The sequence below is a fragment of the Gavialis gangeticus genome, unplaced genomic scaffold (assembly GCF_001723915.1).
Source record: "Gavialis gangeticus isolate Ggan-Ray unplaced genomic scaffold, GavGan_comp1, whole genome shotgun sequence".
NCBI lineage: Eukaryota > Metazoa > Chordata > Crocodylia > Gavialidae > Gavialis > Gavialis gangeticus.
Window position 1 is genome coordinate 54,982,834 of NW_017729032.1, and position 20,645 is coordinate 55,003,478.

A 20,645-nucleotide genomic window follows, 5' to 3' on the forward strand; every position below is an offset into this window, starting at 1 on the left:
CACACTGGTACCTCGAGGTATGTTGAAAAAACATCTAAAGCTGTGTCTATGTCTGAATCGCTGATTCTCTGAATCAGCATCAAATCTTCAGATTCAGATTTGGCCAAATCAAATCAGGGACAGTGATCTGAATCAATGAATCAAATCACTCCCCCTGATTTGGGCCGAATCCAAATAGAATAGGGCCTGTTTGCACACCCCTAATGCCTGTATGAGGTAGTTAACTGTGTTACTCTGAAGTCAGGCAAAAGGCAGGCCAGAGCATCTGCTGCAGGTGATGAAGTGAGCTCTTGCTTGTGAAATCTTATGTATCCCTAATTTAACTTAATCTAAAAGATGCATCTCTCCCCTGCCCTCTACATACATACCAATTTTGTGTATATAATTTTCATCTACAAAATATTCTTGCAACAGGCCTGAACTGTACTGAAGTCTGTTCTGACCAGTACAAAAGAGAAACTTCAAAAATAGATAGCAAGAAAATAGTTTTCAAAACATTATTTTAGTAAAACAAGGAAGATTTAGGTGAAAAAATGGTAGAATTATGCTGAACCTAGGAAGGGAAAAACTTTCATAGCAGAAGTTATTAGACTACTTTTTCCATTTTTTTACATCTGGAGTTGAGACATTACCTTATTCCACATGTCCCACAGTCTGCAAATAAAGATATGATCTAGGAAGAGCATAACATTAATGATTGCTTTTACAGTAATAAGCAAATAATCCATCTCACCTTTCTATACACTCCTTTACAATAGCAAAATTTCCATCCCCTATAGTCCTTCCAACTTTATATCTCTCTGCTATTGATGCTGGAACCTGGAAGCCTTCCTCCAACACTTCTGAAAGAATCATTAATACATTTTTATTGGTAGTGAAGGAAACACAGATGTTGCACATAACATGCAGTTTAGTCTATGGTCTAGGAGACTGGAAACCATTCAGAATCAATATCTCATTTACTGTGCAGCAAAACTATGCTGCTGACACTGTATATACTCAACAGGTTCACACAGATAAAATGATGAAAAATAAAACCTCCACAGGCTCTAGACTTACAGACATTTAAGTTTTACATGAGTTACAGCTGTCACTGCAACAAGCTCACAGCATAATAAAGAAACTGCATTCTTTATTGTTAAAATGTCTTTGTGATCTGCACAAGCGCAGTCCAGCCTTAGATAGAGTTGGAACTTCATGACAAAGCATGATTAAATATACGTACCAAAGAAGTCCAACACTCAAGCACTTGCTTTATTACATCCTGTAAACTGAGACATCCATAAAATTCTTCATGTGCTAAGTGCTATTTTCCCTCAATATTAAATACTTAATTTTTAAACAAATGTTCTCAATAATCTCACCTTCATATGCAACCTGGGCACCAGATGTCTAGGTATAGTTGCATTACACATTGTGCCTAAGCACAGAAAACATTTGTAGCTTCAGCTATTTTGGCACACACAAATGCACCACAACTCTTGAAATGTTTTCAAAAGAGCAGTTTATCAGTAGCTAATAATGCTTCCAAAAGCTGAGGCCATACACTTCAGCTTACACTAATCACAACTATACCACATAAAAGTAGGAAGTAGTGACTAATATCTACAAAGACTCTTACAGATGTGACTCTTAAATTTACATTTTAACAGCAGTAAATTTTAATTGGATTTCACACAACAGAGTAAAAAATATGAGTTCTTGGCATGAAAGATGTTCGTTTGCTGTAATCTTGTGTTTCAGATAGAGTGCTGCACTTTGTGGGGGAGAGGGGACAGAAGGCATGTTTTGCCTTAAATTATAAATGGTACAGAGTTGTTTTTCTCAGGTAACGTGTGTTAGAATTAAAAGGATCAGACTGTACACTGCCCCTTAGCTGTCCTACCTTCACCCTTGGCATGTGGCAAGAATATTCATCTCTAAGGAAGGACACAAGAAGGAAGCATGTGCCAGATCCAGTGTGTTTGTAGAACTTCCACAATCCCATGTTCTGTGGCTGTCATTTACTTGTTGAAGCCCAAAGTGATTCCCATACTTCTCAGTAAAGTAGCTTTACATGAAAGAAACATTCCCTTGTAGACATAGTATGGAGGAGCTACTAAAATACCATCTCTTGCAAGGAGATTGAGGGCATTTTGGTAAATATCTTGGCCATTCTCTAAACCAGTGTGGGCCAACCCTTTTGGCAGGGATGCCACAAACTAGCACTACTCCCTTCGTCCACCAAGTGCCACTCCAAACCTCTTCTCTTGTCTGATCTGTTTCTTTGCTTTTTGTTCTGTGCTCCTTCCCCAATCCGTTGCTCTACTTTCTGTTTCCTTCCCTATACTCCCTGCCCCACCTGTTGTCCTGTTTTCTGCTTCCTGCTCTATCTGCCACTGTGATGCTTGTCTCCTCCCTGATCTGCTACATGCCACACACACAGACTGCCCAAGCCTTTTGTGGAACGTGTGTTGGAGGCTGACAGCCAGTGCTCTATACTTTCATTGCAGAAAGAGGTTGTTAAGAGACAGTGGCTTCCAGGGAACTTTTAAAGATTAAGGGGATTATAAAAGTAACTAATTTATATAGATTTCAGTTAATCATTGCTTTTATTTTAAAATCAAATCCATCCGCTTCATACCAATTATCTCATCCTGAGACATTATCAACAGGCTGTGGCACTGGCACACGGTTTTCTAATGCATATCGGAACTGTTTAGTCTATGTGAGAGTCTAAACTCATCTAAGCAAGGAGTAGCTCAATTTACAGGTAAGCAAAACGTTCACTTCCCCGTTGATACTCAAATTTATGGAAATAAAATAGAAAATTAAACAGAAGAAATATTATGGGGTATTCCCTGTGGCAATGAAGATCTTGAAACGTGGTCATGAGCAAGGGGTAGTTCAGTCTCTTTGGCTAGGAACAGACATTCAAAAAGCCACAACCTGAATTGATTCAATCCTTGAAGGTTAGTCTAACTTGCCTAGATCGAACCAATTTGCAAGTGAATAGATATACAGGAAATGTAAGCACATGCCTGCAGTGGCTCAGGTCAGATGCCTGGGGGTGCTAGAGCAACCCTCGGTTGCAGGGAAACTGTGTGAGGTGGGGGGAGAGGGGTAGGCATGGCTAGCCTTGACAGCAGCCTCAAGTGAACTGGCCAGGGATGGGGTTTAATTCCCTTCTCAGTGTCCCACCAGCATGGACCCAAGCTAGGGTCCTCCTGGTGCTTTCCCCTCGCTGTTCCAGTGGTGGGGACAGGGGTGTGGCCAGAGGCCGGCTGACATGGCCCCTGAAGCTGAGAGGGCAGGGAGAGGGTTTGTTCCCCCCTCTGCCCCTTGGGACTTCAGCCAGGTTCTGCCACCTCCAGCAGCCACTGATAGCTCCCTGTGTGGGGTGAGTGGCAGAATAACCTCCGTCCCTGCTCCCTCACCTAAGGGGGCCATGCTGGCTGGCTTCTGACCATGCCCCTGCTCTTGCTGCTGGAGTGGCAAGGGGACGGGGACCCTGTTGGAGGCAGCATCCTGTCGGAGGCAGCACCCTGTCATGGTTTCCCGGGAGTGCAAGCCTATACCTGGCAGGGGCTACGCTGTCGATGGGAGCAGGGTGGGGTGGGCCGGGTGGTGACAGCTGCCCTAGACTGTGCAAGGCAAGCAGTGGCAGTATGCTAGGGGAAGCATGGGGGACTATGGCCACCCTTCTGAGCCCTGGTACCACTGCTTGCTCCACACAGTCTGTGGCAGCTCTGCCTATCCCACCTCACTCTGCTCCCACCCGCAGTGCAGCCCCGCCACCAGGAAGAGGCTTGCACTCCTGGGAAACCATGACAGCTACTGCTTCCCCCATCAAGGCGCAGGGGCAGGGGCGTAGCCAGAGGCTGGCCGGCATGGCCCCCTTAGGTGGGGGGGCAGGGAAGGGACCATTTCCCCCTCCCTCCAGCATCTGGCAGATGAGGCAGGGAAGGAACTTATTTCACCACTTGCCCCACACAGGCAGCAATTGGCAGTGGTGGCAGTCAGGACTGGCAGCCCCTGGCTGTGGTTCCCTGGAGGCGGAAGGGTTGTAGGGGGGAATAAACCCTCAGGGGCCATGCTGGCTGGCCTCTGGCACCACCCCAACTGTGAGGGAGGGGAGTGCCAGGTGGACCCTAGCTTGGGTATGTGCCAGTGGGACAGGGACTTAAACCCCCTCCCTGGCCAGTTCAACTGAGGCTACTTCTGGGGCTGGCCATGCCCCTGTTGCTGGAGCAGCAAGCGGAGAAATGCCTGGCAGGTTCATGATGGTGGAACAGGGGAGGGAGGGGGGAATAAGCCTCTTCCCTGCCCCTTTTACTTTAAGGGGGTTGGCATTTGGCCATGCCACCATTCAGTTCCGCTCTGGCTAGGGAGCAGAGGGGTGGGGCCAGCCCTGTTCCATTGGAGCAGAGAGCATAGCCCTGCCCTGGGCTGCAGGGGATGCTGGGGGACTCTGATTTAATTTAAATTAGGAATGGGTCTGGGGCAGAAGTTCTATAAACCAGTTTGAGCTCTATTAGTTAAGTCTGATACTACATTCAACCAGGTTTATCTCAAACCAGTTTTGGTCATGTTGAAACTGGTTTATGTACACTGAACTTATGTTCTGTTACAGGTTCAAACCAGTTTCTAATCACTTAAACCAGTTTATGTGCAACTTCTGTCCTTAGCTATATGGACCAATTGAAGCTTAAGGTTCCTATCATTTTCTCATGCGCAGGTGGGCAAATGGGCCTAGATCATTTTAGCACTTGATCTCCCTGGTATTCTAGAAGTGTTTTTTAGTTTTTACATTTGACTGTTTATTGCTTTAAACTTCATCTTCTCTCTGTTTTATCAAGTCCTTTGATTCCTTTTATTTTTCAGTTTGTTTTTCATTTTTTATAGATGTATTTCTAAATTATGTACCTGCATAGGTGGGTACAGGTGAGAGGTGATGTAAGTAAAATGAGTGCAATAGGTTGGTCTGCCTCTTTAAGGTGAAGCCTCCTGCAAAACAAGGTATTTGGGCCAGAAGGAGAGGAACCAGCTGGGAAGAGGTCAGGTGACAGCCTGATGAGCAACTGATTCTGATGGACTGAGGCTGTAAATCCACGTTGAATTGGTTCTGGGGGAAAAAAGCCTTTTGTTGCAGGACCCTGCAGAAGTACATGCCCACGGTCCCACTTCAAGTCCTTCTAATGTGGGATAAGATGTGCTAAAGCTTTTTCCCAGAATGTGGTGATGTGTGTCTGCAGGGCTTCTGTGAGCCATTTCAGGGACAAAACTGGCCAAAAGTATGTGCTCTTGTTCACCACCTACTGGCAGAGGAGTTGCAATCCAAGTGGGTTAGGCTATGAGCCTAAGCCTAGGAACAGAAGTTACACATAAAGTGGTATAAGTGATCAGAAACTGGTTCCAATCTGTAACATAACAGAAGTTCAGTGCACATAAATCACTTTCCATGTGCCTGAAACTGGTTTAAGATAAACCTAGATGGATGTAGTATCAGACTTAACTGATTTAGGTTAAAACAGTTTATTGAACTTCTGTCCCAGATCCCGTCCAGGTTCAAGTAAACCCACAGTCCTCCAGCATGCCAGGATGCTTTGAATCTCCCAGCACACCTCCCTCCCAGGTGGGTGAGTAAGCCTTGGCTCAAGCTGTCTGCTCCAGCCAAGCAGAGGTATACTCTAGTGTTGTCCAGCTTCTGGCCTGGGCCACAGCAGGCATGTGGTCATATTTCCAGAATCAAAAGTGAATACCTGTTCACTTGCTTATTGGTTCAGTCTATGCAGCTTAGACTAACCTGTTAAGATTTAATTGCTCTTTTTGGCTGTCTGTGCTTAGCCTAAGTGACTGAACTACACCTGTTTTGATCTAGGTCAAACACTCAGTCAGGACTCTCTCAAATGAAACATCTATTCACAGACTAAAACAGCTTGGTGGAGAACTACAGAGCAGGCTGGCAACACCCTCTGAGAGTAGGGGAAATGAGCACTTGGACTTAGGTCAAACTATTTTACTTAGGGTTTTGTAATAATTGTTGGTGCAACTAATACTTGGTACTGTGCCAGAAAGGTCTAGCACTCTTTGGGGCAGGGACCATCTCTTCATTCTGTCTGTAGAGCATAATGGATGCTGGTTTGTAACTAGAACTCTCATGGCATGTCTGTACCATAGCAGGCCTGAATGCACTCCACTCAGATCCACAGACACACTCTAAATGGCAAGTTTACTAGATGGGGTGTTCCAGGCTTGTCTACAGCATCCACTCTTAATCCCTTATTTATGATGAAGTGTTCACGAGAGATTCAAAACCTCAGTGGGGTGGATGGAGAGAACCCAATGTTACTGCCATGATAAAAATGACAATATCCTATGTGCTAGGGGAATAAGTAAACTCCGGGTATGGTGTTTAATACTTCCTGAGCTAAGGAGACTGCAAATAATTTATAACAACAAATACCCACTATCATACCATCACCTGAAAACTCTATAAATACATATTGTAAAACAGCTCAGGCCTTAGGAGAGACATTTATTCCTTGTCAAGAATAAAACCAGTTTAATGCCCTAGTATTCTTCTAAAGCAATTTGAGTGAAATCCTGACTATTAAAATCAAGGGCAAAATTTTGGTGGAACTCAGCAGGGCTACATTTAATTAATTTTAAGACCAACAGAGGCCATTGTGGTAATAGAATTTGACTTCCTTTCCTTTTTGCATTCACACACAAAAAGGCCTCTTAAAATTCTTTTGCTGTACCCTGAAATCTGGACTGAACAGACAAGCTTTTCAGACTAAGCAATTTCTGTTTGAACTAATATTGTGCCCAGCACAGACATGGACAAGAGGAAGTAATTCAATTAGTCCTTCCATTCACTGACTCATAATGTACTGGTGGCCTTTCAAAATCTTCAAGAATCCACTGCTACTGGGAAGTCTGTGGAGATCTGTAGAAACATTGCAACTGAAAACACTGAAATATGTCCATTTTGGATTCAGGGCAAACCTGATTGTGGCTGGTATGGACTCACTGCTTAAACCTGTTCAATAAAACTGGTGACTCTTCTAACTTGCAATGCTTCCCATCTTTTTTTGGAGAAATAGCAACTCATTTTGTATACAAACACTGTGCTATTATTATTCTGGTGTTTGGAAGTGTCATCCTTCTAGGATCTCTTTTACCTTCTCCAGGTCCATCATTTTCATCCATGGAGCTGCAAACTTTGGTGCTTGCTAATGAGGTAGAGGAGCCACTGTGTTGGGAGCTCTGGAAATGCAGAAAGATAAATGAAGATAGATGATTGTTAAGGCTCACCAGTATTGCAGCATGATTTTACTTGGCAGAAATCCCACAGGGGAGGGGAGTGCCTTCCATGTGAAACATCCATTGACTCCCTTGAAAAGGCCTACAGGGTATCTGACAAAAGATTTTTCTGCTCATGAAATGCTTTTGGGTCCCCTTTAAACTGCAGTTTTTGTTATTTCATTTGCAGCTGAGATCCTAGGGACTTTACATTGAAAAACAGGTGTAAAATGGTTCTATGTTTGGTGCACATTTTGGAATTGATATATGAAAAGTCACCAACCGGGTACGTTCTCTACTAGCAGGAAGTGGCTAATAGTTGGTTCTCATTATCATTAGTCCAGCTTCCACCAAAAATGAAATGTTAATTATGACTCAAAAATGTGTTTTGTTACAACCAGATCTCTTTCTCTCTTGGAAATATCCATTTGGCAAAAATCTCCCCAGTAGGTTTTAAAGCAGACAGGCACATTTCATTTGTACAGGGAGAAAAATGAAATATCGACATTACCATATATATGGTTGTTTTCTAGAAAAGCAAGACATCTTATCTCATGCTGCATCTCCCACTAATGATTAAATGAAGTCCCAGCAACAGAAATACCATCTACAAGTCTACAGCTTTTAGGATTTCTTCAGGATTCTCCCACCCTGCAGTTTACTCCTTGTTGCGAGCTGAAAAGGTTACAAAGGAAATAGCAGCAATTTAAACTTGCAGCCATAAAAAAGTATTTCCTTAGATTTTCAGAATTGATCTTATGTTTTTCAAACTGTGAGTTCCTAAGTGCTGCATTGTTTGTAGTTTCCCTCCGAGTTTTGTATCTCAAAGATCTAGACTGTACTAAGCATAACCTATATAACAATCCCACAGGGACAGGGACTGGACTATATCTTTCTTTGTAATTGCTAGGTATGGGGCATTCTGTTAGCAATTAATAGATTACACAAACTTAGCTGAATATACAGTCATGGAATCATTTTGTGCAACACTGAAATAAAAATCACTTCAAGGTGGAACAGAGCAGCTCTTTAGGGCAGGAAGCGACTAACAGTGTTGTAGCCAGTTAAAATTTCAGTGGAGTATGGAGCTAGGCAGGATGCAATTATCAGAGTCAGAAAATATCCAGGATGCTGGAGTTTATTTGAACTTGCAGGCAAGCTTTTAACTTCTCTCATATTAGACTGAGGTCAGTGAATTTACACAAAAGCTGAATTCGGCCTATCTTTAAATAAGCCTGGTAATTTGCACATTCAATGCCTGCTAAGACATTTTATGTCTGTATTTAACTTTTCGTTACCATGGCTAGGGACAAACATTCAAAAAGCCTGAGCCTGAATTGATTCAGTCTTTGCAGGTTAGTCTAACTTGGCTTGGCTGAATCAGTTTGTAACTACACAGACATCCCAGAAATGTAGGCACATGTCTGAAGTGACTCATTCTAGAAGCCAGAGGGTGCTACAGCAGTCCTTACTTCCCTTCCACAGTGCTGAGAGGGGGTGGGGAGGAGGAGGGGGAGCATGGTCAGGCCCCAGCAAGATGCTCTGATTAGGGATTGCCCCCCCCAGCCCCCTCTCCTTCTGCCCAGCCCAGCAGGGAATTGATAACACAATGTTTATCACCCCCAACTCAGTGTTTATCACCCTATTAAGAAAACAACAGAGAGACATTACCAGCTACCTGTTGATTCTGCCTTTGTCCTGTGTGCCACAGGACAGACCATAGCCAGCGTGTGGTCTGCTAGCTAATGCTGGGAGGTGTCTGTGTAAGGCAGAGGGGACCCCTGCTTAGGAGGGAGGGGAGGGAGAGAGCAGGGGAAAGCCAGGCCCCTGTCTCTGCCAAGCTCCAGCCAGGGAGCAGAGGGGAGGGGCCAGCTCTGCTGTGGGGCAGAGAGCCCCACCCAGCCCAGAGTGCATGCCGGGATGCTGGGGGCATCTGGTTTAACTTAAACCAGCAAGGGGTCTGGGGCAGACATTGCATAAACTGGTTTGACCCAAATCAGTTAAATCTGATACTACATTCAACCAGGTTTATCTCAAACTGGTTTCAGCCATTTTCAAACTAGTTTATGTGCACTGAACATCTGTTCTGTTACAGGTTTAAACCAGTTTCTGATCACTTAAACTGGTTTATGTGTAATGTATGTCCCTAGCCCACAAGTTCACTATTGTCATCCATGTGATCATTTCTTCTGGGCTTTGACTAGAATTAAAATTTCACTTATCAGTTTTTGGATTATATTAACTGCCTCTTATTGACAGAAATGGGCACCAACTGACTGACACAGTTTGCTGAGGCATTACTGCCCTTACTGGAGGATTAGGACATGTTTACACAAAAGTGTTATCTATTTTTAATCTCTGCTAGATATTATATGAAAACTTACTGCGGAAATATTTGCAAATGACAATAAAAGTAAGAGGCAAACCCCATAAATTCTCAGGGCAGGGCATAATGATTATTAGGGAAAACATTTTCTTTGACCTCTGCTAGAAGAACATGTAGTAAATTGCTTTCACTATTAATTCTGGTGCTTCTCTTAACTTTCCTATGACTAACCAAGAAAATTAGCATTGCTTTCTTCATCTCCCTCATTTTTAAGCAGACTATGTTCAGATACACAAAATGGATCTTTAAAAAATGTAGAGTTGTAATACAACAAGATCACTGGAAGTGCTGGATTTTCAGATTACCAAATCATTTCTGCATACAGTTTTTTTGATTTTAAATGGCAAGACTATTTTTTCACCAGATGGTACTTCATACATTACTGATTACCCACCACAACTTCTTCCTTTAGCATTTTAATTATCTCTCCACAGATTGTTAACACCATAGCTTTTAGTCCTAGAGTGGGAATGAGAGTGATATTTCAGTTGAGATTTTTTCAACCTGATTGCCAACACTTAGGCTCAGATTCACATCTAAACACCTGAGTTTTCAAGGATGCTGAGCTACCACTGACTTTGCTGAGATTTGTGGGTTCTTGGTCCTTCTGAAAATCAGGTCACTTTAAAATTTAAGTATGTGCCTGAGTACACATATAGTCCCAATGAGCTACACATATTTTGAGGTTATGTATACGCTTAAGTACTTACTTAAATGGTGTAAAGTTTGAATATGGCATTAGAAGCATAACTCTAGTCACCAGATATGAACGTTTTGTGTCTGTGAATTTTAGAGAAAACAGTTTAATTCTAGATCTGTTTTTAAAAGCCTCAGTCTCTCCTCTCAGTGTACCATGTACAGTAGTGAAGACAGGGCACCCTAATGGAGCATTACAACTATATATATTACAACATGTCTGTGTGCAAAACACCCACTCACTTTAGTAGATCTGTGTGCATAAAAGCAAGGACTTCTCAATGGCAGGGAGGGACTTGTTACTAAGCGTGTTAATGAAAATACTTATTAAGACTTTTAAAACTACTGTACTCCAAAAACATGAAGGAAACATGCCCTTTATGCAACAGTTAAAAATAGGAGGGATTTCTTAGAAGACTAGATTAAAAAAATTAAAAGCAGGAATTGTTTGCCAGTTAGTGACACTCCTCATACACTGCCAGTCTCACTTGCTAATCTGCCTAAGGTTACTAAGAGTGGCACATAATAGTTTTCCCATTATTATTCAGTTGTTTGGAACTATACAAAGGCTTTTATCTCTATCTATCCATCTATCATTATGTAAGTTAGAAAGACACTCAGTTCATTTAAACATTAATTAGCTTTTTCTTCCCACCGAGTTGGGAGTCCTCTGAGCCCCTGGGCCTCATGTCTCTTGAGGGTTTTAGTGTTTCTTCCAGTTGGTTTGCCAATCCTGATGCAGCTTGTTCCACACACTGCAGTTCACACAGCTGTAAACCCCATTAGGGTTATTAGGAGGAAAAAAAACCACACCAGTGAGAGCAAAATTGTTTCAACCCACAGGCCGTAATGTAATTAGCTGTTTTAATTTTAAGAGAAGTTGAGGAACTTGAAATGTCATCACCTCAGAACAGATTTAACAGGGACCAGTTGTACAGGTTGCTGGCACCTGGCTGTTTTTATGACACATCTACATAAAAGCAATGGCATAAAAAGATCAGGTCTTTGGTGTAGGTATTTCACATCCTATTCAGGTTCACATAACACATGGCCAACATACCACACTTCTCACTGATGTGAATGGGAAGATTAGTCCTATAGAGTTTCAACCATCTTACTGAGAGATTTCTTTAGCAACTGTTTTGTAAATATTTAAAGTGTGTACCCTCAACTGACATTTCTCCTTGATTCACTAAAGAAGATGTGGTGGAAAATATATATGATAAATTTTAAGATTTTCATCTTCCTGAAGACAGTGTCCCCTAAATTAATCTTAAATCACACTTCAGCCCAACAGAGGGAATTACTTTTGTGAATTATTGGTATCAGGCACTTAGGAAAGGAAACTCTTAACAAGTATGCCTAGGAAGCTGATTAATGCACGTCAGATTCCTGAATCTTGAAAACTGAACATTGGATTACATTTTCCAAAACTCTCAAACCCTTTATTAGTGCATGTAGAGTCCACTAAGTCCCTTGACAATAGTTTCCTTTGTATTTTTCTAGAATGAAGGAAGCATCTGGATGAAACGTGAGTAACAGAAACCCACACAGGTGTAAAGCTGAGTTTGGATCTCATGTAGAATTTTGTTCTTTAAAAGGGTATTAATAAAACAAAGAGTAAAACTAGTAAACGAAATGTAGGTGGGTACAGTAATGAGCACATGACAATGGAATATTACATCTCTTTAAATATTCGCTGCTAAGAAATATAGCAATAAATATGTCATTTGCTATTCTTAAAAATTAGCCAGGATTTCATAAATATGGTAAGGGAGAGGGTTATAGATTTGTTCATCAATAAATATGGATACATTCAACAGAGATCCACAAAAATCTAAAAGGCAAATTTTCCAATCATGTCCACATCCTTTCCTATACAATATTTCCCCTTGGTCCTGTTAGAAATTACCTTAGCAAGAATGTGTACACTTAACTAGGGAATATTTTTTATAGTCTAACCACAATCATAATTAATGGCAGAATAAAGGCAATAGAACACTGTAGACATAAGATTTAAAGATAATTCCACTGATGTAAAACAAATAAATGGAGAATCAGGTAAAAACCAGAAATATTTCAAGAATAGGAAAGTTTTTCAAAGGCTGAACAGAGGGCAATATATTCAGAAACAAAGTAAAATAAACAATACCAGCTTGCCAACAGTTTCAAAGGTGGAATCCAGTTTAATTTATTATTCAGCCTAAGAGCATGAGTAAGATCTTGGTCATCAAGAAGCTGAAGATCATGACGAAGCCCATTTCCCATTGCCCCCTCTAGTCAGTGTAAAATGTTCTGGATTTTTCTTTGTTTCATTTGTTATATTTTTAGCCTGTGACAGCTGAGAGGGGAAAAAAATTCTCAAGTAAACCATCAGGCATGATAAAAAATTATTTAACAGAAAAATATCAAAATCACAATCTTTGTGCTGAAAGAACAGAAGCCAATGGAATCCAACGTGAAGGAGGAGAAACAATGCAATTCTTTTCTTTTCAAATTTGGACTCCACCCCAAACTGACACCTGAGGTCTACCATTTATTAACAAACTTCCTTCATCTAGAGGAAAGGAAGAATGAATGTCTGAAAGCCTGGCTGCTCCCTAATTGTACATTTTGTGCAGTATCCTTAAGCACAGGAGTTAAATGAGATCCTGCTCAAAGAGCTTCAGTTTTCTGTATGCCTTTCAAGATACATTGCAGCACAGTAAAGAGATCAGTTCAGACAACGCAAGGAATAACCTAGATGTGTGTCATTTAGAAAACCAATTTGTTCTTTTTTTTGAGAGAGTAACACATAGGAGGCAAAGAATTTGAAGGAATATTGAGTTGATTAAAAGAACTAAATCTGTCAAACTGAAATACTGTACTCTAGGTCCTTACATTCAGCTCCTCACTACATTAGGTAAGCACTGATTATTTTATTGGTCTGTGGGTTAAGTACAATACTTAAGGCCTGAATAGTTTCCTATTTGGCATTCAAGCAGGAATCTTGAACCTGATCTGGATGAACTATTGCTCTCAGGGCCAAGCAGTAATCCAAGTCTCTACTCTCACGCTACCTTTGCCATCTCCTGAGAAAAGATTTTTTAAAGAATATTAATCAGATTTATTTTATAGGAAGTTAACCCAGCACAGTTCTATTATATCTACAGTATAGATATAGTATGATAGAATGGGTACAGTAAAGCTGTGATAGGTTCACCTCCTAGAGTATGAATTTGGTACATACATGTGTATATGTATATTTAATCATTGTGTTTATGTAACAAATTGTATATGCTACTGCATATATAATTATGTTCCCACCATGTTACATAAATAATATTTTTAATTAAATGGATGAACTAGAAATTCTACAGAAATCTGTTTTGTGTCTCCTGTTCTTTTATTAGCTTAGAAATGTAACACTTGAGTTAGTTTATTTTGTAAGATTATCTGTTTGGGCTGAACTCCAAAACTCCCCATACACCCATAAGTGTTGCAGCCCCATGTTGCTTTGTGTCCTCCTTTAAATCACTCATTCAGTACAGCTCTACAGCTTTATAGGGTATTTTTGATGTCAACCAAGCATGCAAATTTTTTAGGCAAAAATTATCACTCTCTCAGACCTTTACAGTAGAGTACAGTACAATGAGCTGAAGCAGTAGTGACCAGCAAGGGATGAAATGCCATCTGTTGGTAAATTTCCCTCCTGAAATGGACTACAGAATATAAAGAAAACAGGGCAAAAATATTCTGGGGAAACAAGGTATTTATTTTTAAAATACAGTACGTACAGTTCAATATGCTTAGATTTTACAGGCACATTTTCCTAATAATAACGTGACTTAAAAGGAGTGCTACTACAGCTCAGTTGACAGCAGAAGCTGATACACTTCTTAGGATACAGTACACTAATTTCTCACTTCATACTTTAAATCTATTCCCTGTTGCACACTCACAAATTCACCCTTAAGTAATTCTAGGCAGGTAAATTGACTGTCTCCAAAGACCCATTAGAAACAAACTTCTTCCTTAGAGGACCCATTACATCTATGCAGTAGAACCCAGAATTAAATTAAATAAGCTATAGAATGCATTCCTGTATTTAGAGGAACCCATTAGGAACTATGAATCCCAAATGTTTACACTATGATAACGATTAAAAGAAAAATGCTGATCCAAAATGTACATCAATGTCAACTCCAAGCACTTTTTTAAAGCCTATTATTCACATTTCCAAAATAAAGTCACAGAACATTGTGTATTTTTATACATTTATTAGATAACTTACAATTACCTAGGATAATGTTAAATCTAGCAGAACAAGTGAACTGCAACCAATATGACATGGTCAAATATGAAACACAATTCAAACAGTGTGATGTAACAATGGCACAAATGAGGGTGATTTACTTTTGCTGATTACTTGGAACCCCCCCCCCCCAAACATGTTCCTCATCATTTATCTTTGTAAGTTTTACAGGTTTTGCTAGTAAATCAACAGTGTCTTCTGGTTTCCTGAAACACATTCGTAAGAAACTGCTAACTTGGAAAAGAAAATAGCCAAGCACTTTCCTTTAGAAAAAATGCAGAACTATATTGCAGAACTTATAAAGTCCTAAACATATTTGGTGAATGTGTCAATATTTACAGTGGTGCAATGAGCAAAATATAAGGGCCTTAGTTGAAACAGTGTTCGCTCCTTTTTTACTGAAGACAGAAAACCAAATAATCACATACAGGGAAAACCACAACTAATTACCCCCATTATCTCTGTACATCAGAGGGGTACACATTGAACACAGTATATCAATTTTCATACTTTGCTGCTGCCAGATAACTAAAACAAATAGGAATTTAACCAACATGCACGAATACAGACATCAGAATCCATATAAATATGTATGTGCACACTGTGTATATATATAGCTAGCTTTTATATAAAATGTGTATACACACATATATTTTTATATACATATTGACTTCATTTGGAAGCTACGGGCACTCAGGAACTCTGAAAATGCAAGTCCAGAGTAAAATTGGTAAAGCAAGCCCTTCCAACCATGTTACCACAAAAGGCATATCTCAGAACATTCTCTGGTCAGAAAGCAAGGGTCTGCTGCTATTGTAGTGAGATACCAAACATTTTGAATAGCTTTACTCACAGATGTCTGTATCTGCAAGCAAAGCAATTCCAGACTGTGGCAGAGGCTGTTTTTTAAAATAAAGTATATTTGGGAACAGGATTTTGTTATGAACAAGCAAACACAAATCTAAATTTAGATTAAGCACAAACTTGATGTATTTGCTTGTTTAAAATGTGGACACCAAGGAAAAGCACGGTAACCAAATATGTGTATTCAGAGAGTAGTGAAGTAAATGTAGCCTCTTCAAGTTTGTCTATTTCTTGAATCTTCAATTTCTTGTTGGATAAAATAACAAATTTGGGTGCATTTAAAGATTGTTTCCAATAGTTCTGCCAATTAATTTTAAAATTTAGAGCTGGAGGACATCTTCCGTGACATACCATGCTATATAAAGTTCACTGGGGAGTGTAAAAGATATAGCTGCAGAAGCAAGTACTGCTATTTTTTCAAGTTTTTTTTTATAGCACTCCATTCTCAAACCATATGCTCTTTAAGACTTTTTAACACTGTATATCCTTTCTTAAAATACACTCACACATATATACACAATGACATATGCATATTTATATTAATACCCCCACACCTGTATACATTTTACAGCCACATATGCCATATTAAAAAGGTACAAAGGGCTAAAATAACCAGATACAATTTACTGCTCTTGAATGACTATAGTTTTGCAATCCAACTTTTTCACATTATGGTGGTGGGCGTTAACTACAGCTTCAAGATTTCCTTTAAAAATATTCCAACATAATGTGATTTAATTACAGTGCAGAACAACATGCTTCATGCGGGGATCAAGGCCAAATATGTCAAAATATTACCATTCTTAATGTTACCATTATTGACCAGGTTGCCTAAGTAAATATTCATGCATAATGCCCAATACTGCACTCAGTGAAGTCAGTGGTGGTTTTGCCACTAACATAAAAAAAAGCAGACCCAGGTCCATCCGTGAAGTGTAAATGAGAACTTTTAGCATCATATAAAGTTTGTAGGGGAAGATGCTCAGGCACTGTAAACTGCCCAAGCTCTATTGACTTTATATAACTTTTTATAGCTATAACATTTTAAGCCAGGTGAACCTCTCCCACAAATACATTTTTTTCATATATTCATTTAAAGGAGCGAGAAATCTGACAAGACTGTACATGGATTTCAAAACCATTTGGCTTATATATACCCTGCGCTTCACATTTGAACTGCTTGTTGCTTAAAAAAAGGGAAATTTGCAGAAACCATTAGGGAAATATTTGTAAGAATCCACAAAGTTCTAGGGAAGCAAAGCATTCACAATTTATACAGGACTTGCAACCACATTATACTCTGCTTATCGTAGGCAAAATTATGCAGCATCAGGCAAGATGTAAAAGGTCCAAACACTACAAAGATCCTTAAACTACTCTGCTATTTAATAAAGTTGGCAAAGCTAAGTGACAAAGTAAAAGCTGAGCTAGAAGCAAGCAAGGCTACAGGACCAGCTTAATAACATTTCAGTTCCATCAATAAACTAAAACCTTATGGTCTTGCTCCAAAGAAATATTTAATTTCTCCTCACATATAATGGAATTACACTCTACGTAACAGGGGATCTCTAAGTCTATATATGGTGGGCCTTTTCAAACTCTAAGGGACTTTCAAGCCTGAAATTAATTGTCCCTGTAAAGCCCCTTAATAAAAGTCATATGTTGAAATGATTAAATGTTAGGGACTAGCGTGTCCCTTGAAACAATCTAGATGGAAACCTGGCTATGACACTGATTATTAGTATAATATCCATCTTCCCCTCCATAACTAAGCAAACCCATGGAATTTATGTTCACCAGTAATTTCTATGCTCAGTGTGGAATACACAATACGTAGTGGACTTCTATAACCATGCCTAGCCCGTAAGACGGAAGGCAGGAAAGTTAAAATTCTGGGAATTTATTTTCTTTACAGACAAAACCAATCTCAGAGAGCCAGTGGCTACTTTGTTAACTCTTTCATAGCTTTATTTGCTGTTTGGCAACTGATTCCAGCACACCATCAACTATTATGGTCTCCTCTGAATTAAGTAATGCATTTTACAAAAACCTACCTATAACAGGAACAAGCACAAGCAACTTCACAGCTGTTGGTTCTTTTAGGTAAAACAGGACAGCCTTTCATCTCAGAAGGGGGTCTCTTAATTCTTGTAGGAAACACTTTTAAATCTGAAGTCTGAAGCAGGTACTGTGAAACACGGTTTTCAAAATGGAATGATCTAATTGCTTCAATAAACCTGACAGATCCGTCTCTTTCTCCCTGAAAGATACCATAACCAAGTACTGAGTATCCATAAGGTAAGTCTTGTATTCTGCTGCCCTTTTCTTTTTGTTAGGTTTTGAATATTCTCTGGAAACAAAATGGTAACAAGCCAAATCGTAAACCATAATATTATGTACCAACATTCTTTAGTTGCACCATTTTATTAGGGGCAAATCAGTGTAAGTATAAAATAGAACTACTTTTAAAAGTAAGTATGGCAGCTTAAAAGAAAGCCTGCCTATTTAAGGAAATTTTCTTGATCTTTTAAGATCTTATATCTGAGCTCAAAATATCACTTGCGTAGATTATGTTTACTGAGTGTACATTTCACACTGATTTCCTGTCTTAAATCATTAACATCTTAAATACTAGAAGTAAAATTAATCACTAAATATGAATGATCTCTGAACTATGGCTTAAATACAACAAATAAATATTAGATTGAAATTTAACAGAGCCAGAAATACTGAAAATATGCAAATCAAAGCAATTCACTACTATTTTTGCAATAAAGCAGCAGAAAACAAACAGAATTAGTATATGTATGTTAAATAACTGGTTATAATGCAAGACCTACTTTAACACTAAATGAGTTTTGCATATTAATGTTGTACAAAATGACCACGTATATCATTATCAACAGATAATAATGAAACAGAGAAATTAAAACTTTAAGAGTGATTCACATTCCCAACATATTTAAAGATTTTTCCTTTTTAAAAGGCCTCTTTGAAAAAGGTACAGAACACATTTTCTGTGTGTTAGACTAAGAAAGGTTTTCGTACTTTTAAGAAGAGTGAGAAACACACATTTCTTTGATCAATTAGGTGTTTACAAAAAGGTGACAGTGTGCGTCTCAAGTGCTTGCCAAAATACCTATTTTCCATCTAAATAGAAGTTTTTGTTAATATGTACTTCTCTGTGTAATAGTGTAATATTCATGCTGCCTGTGAAGTCTCCTTTTTTAAGCGAACTGCAGTACAGCAAAGCTACTGTGAATACTTTTTTAAAAGTATTTTTCAGTTAGAAACCATACACAATTTCTTATTTTCTATTTTTAGATTAAACATTATTTAAAAATGTTAGAAAATAGTTGTGAATGCTCATATTAGGCAGAATGGAGAAGTATATCTGATATGTTAATTTTTTTCTATCAGGTTGGGCTATTCATTATCAAAGCAAAAAAATAAAAATAAAAACAAAAACTGTCTGTTCATACCATAATACTCATGTTATAAACTGTGAGCATACAATGACTACTTTAGAAGGTAAAAAAGGCTATGGCCTATTCACTTAATCCAGTCTTTATTCTCCTATAAACTGTATTCATTTTTGAGCAAAGCATTTAAATGCCTCCCCCTAAATTCCTGCATCAAAAAGAAAGTTTTAAACTCATAATATAATATGTATGTGCATATAAGCACATATATTAATTTGGCTTTTTGTTTTTACAATTTAAATATGCAAAACTCTTTTGTGTGATTCACTGTTACCATAAATTAGAGAAACTAATCTCTTAGAAAAATGTTAAATCTTCACCAAATCACAAACCATACACAATGTTCCATTTTTCTTTTACACTGAGTCTCCTACTGAATCCAAATCATCCGAAGAAAGTGGGCGGTACAGGTCCTGTAAGATGAAGGGCAGTATAGATTTGTTTACTGTGTTCAGTTTGTTGCACTGCAACTGTCCTACATTCTCTGCTTTGTGGACCAGAAGAGGTGTGTGTGTGTGTGTGCATGTGTGCGTGTACATGTGTGTATATATACATATATTCATATTCTTGGGTTAACTTAATGTCATTGGTCTGAAATCAGCAAAGACTTAGCAACTTAATAAACCTTAATTTTATCAATATAAAATATTTAAATGGCAACTACTAGACAATATCTGCCTACTTGGAAAAACCTCCTATCTGTTTGTGGAGTTGACAATGTCAACTCTATCTTTATAAACTGAATATATTTCCCTTTTGTTTCTTTCTCAAGTAGCAATAGAAAAGTAAATGCTTACCTTACAGTATAAGGTAATCATGATATGAAACCCACTGGTCACATAGCATGGGTCCAGCAATATTAGATCCCAAGACCGTTAGATCCCACTCAGTACTGCAGCTGCATGAATAGTACTATCTGACAATGGTGCTTCTTTTTCACTTTTTTTTTTGTAAAAAGACAGCATGTAAAATCCCCTAGTCACTGGCTCTTTCTGATGGTAGCCAAGCAACGAGCTCATGTCAGCAGAGAGAAAGAGAATGTGAGCATCTCTACTTCTATTTTTCGACACCTACTCTTAAGCATCCTTTCACTGATCAGATAATCCTCAAATGCCAGAGGTGTTGGAGTATAATGGGTAGCCTCATTCAATTTACATAACACAATCTCTTTCTATAGATATACAAGAAAATGGAAGAAAAAGTTCACCAAGCAGGAAGGTATAGGCTAGAGCTGAATTAAGCATACACATTGGTTTAGAAAGCTAGGAAATGAATGCTGGTTCCCCATGTGGCTTGCCGTATAACACACCTAATTTGACACACACATCTGCTTTGATACTATGAAGACAATAGGACTCCTCTGAGCTTATAATGTAATTAAAAAAATACTAGAACTAGGACAACTAGACAGACCTTGCTGAACATACAAAAACAAAAGATTGATGGAATCAGAAGCATTAGGGTTGCTCCATAGTTTTTCCCACTGAAAGAGTAATTTAAAAAGATTCCTAAAAACTGTGATTTTAAGAGAAAGGAATATATAAGGGCATGCCTTGCAAAGTTCAAAAGCCATGCATGTTTGGGGTTGCAATAAGTGCATGCAGCATCTGGAATTTTGCACATATCCCAGCCATAT

The 20,645-nt window shown here is 39.0% G+C and overlaps 1 protein-coding gene across 4 annotated transcripts in view; it reads right to left on the minus strand.

Moving 5' to 3' along the window:
• Nucleotides 1-20,645, minus strand: part of DCLK1 (doublecortin like kinase 1) — a 554,864-nt gene that overhangs the window by 95,030 nt on the left and 439,189 nt on the right. For 3 of the 4 annotated variants that reach the window (XM_019524465.1, XM_019524467.1, XM_019524466.1), the window contains 2 exons: nucleotides 7,167-7,251; nucleotides 734-842 (listed from right to left, as the gene is read on the minus strand). In XM_019524465.1, coding sequence (XP_019380010.1) covers nucleotides 734-842; nucleotides 7,167-7,251 — 194 coding nt within the window. Of the gene's footprint in view, nucleotides 1-733; nucleotides 843-7,166; nucleotides 7,252-18,710; nucleotides 19,423-20,645 lie in introns of those variants that run through there. The other variant, XM_019524468.1, reaches the window with a different exon arrangement.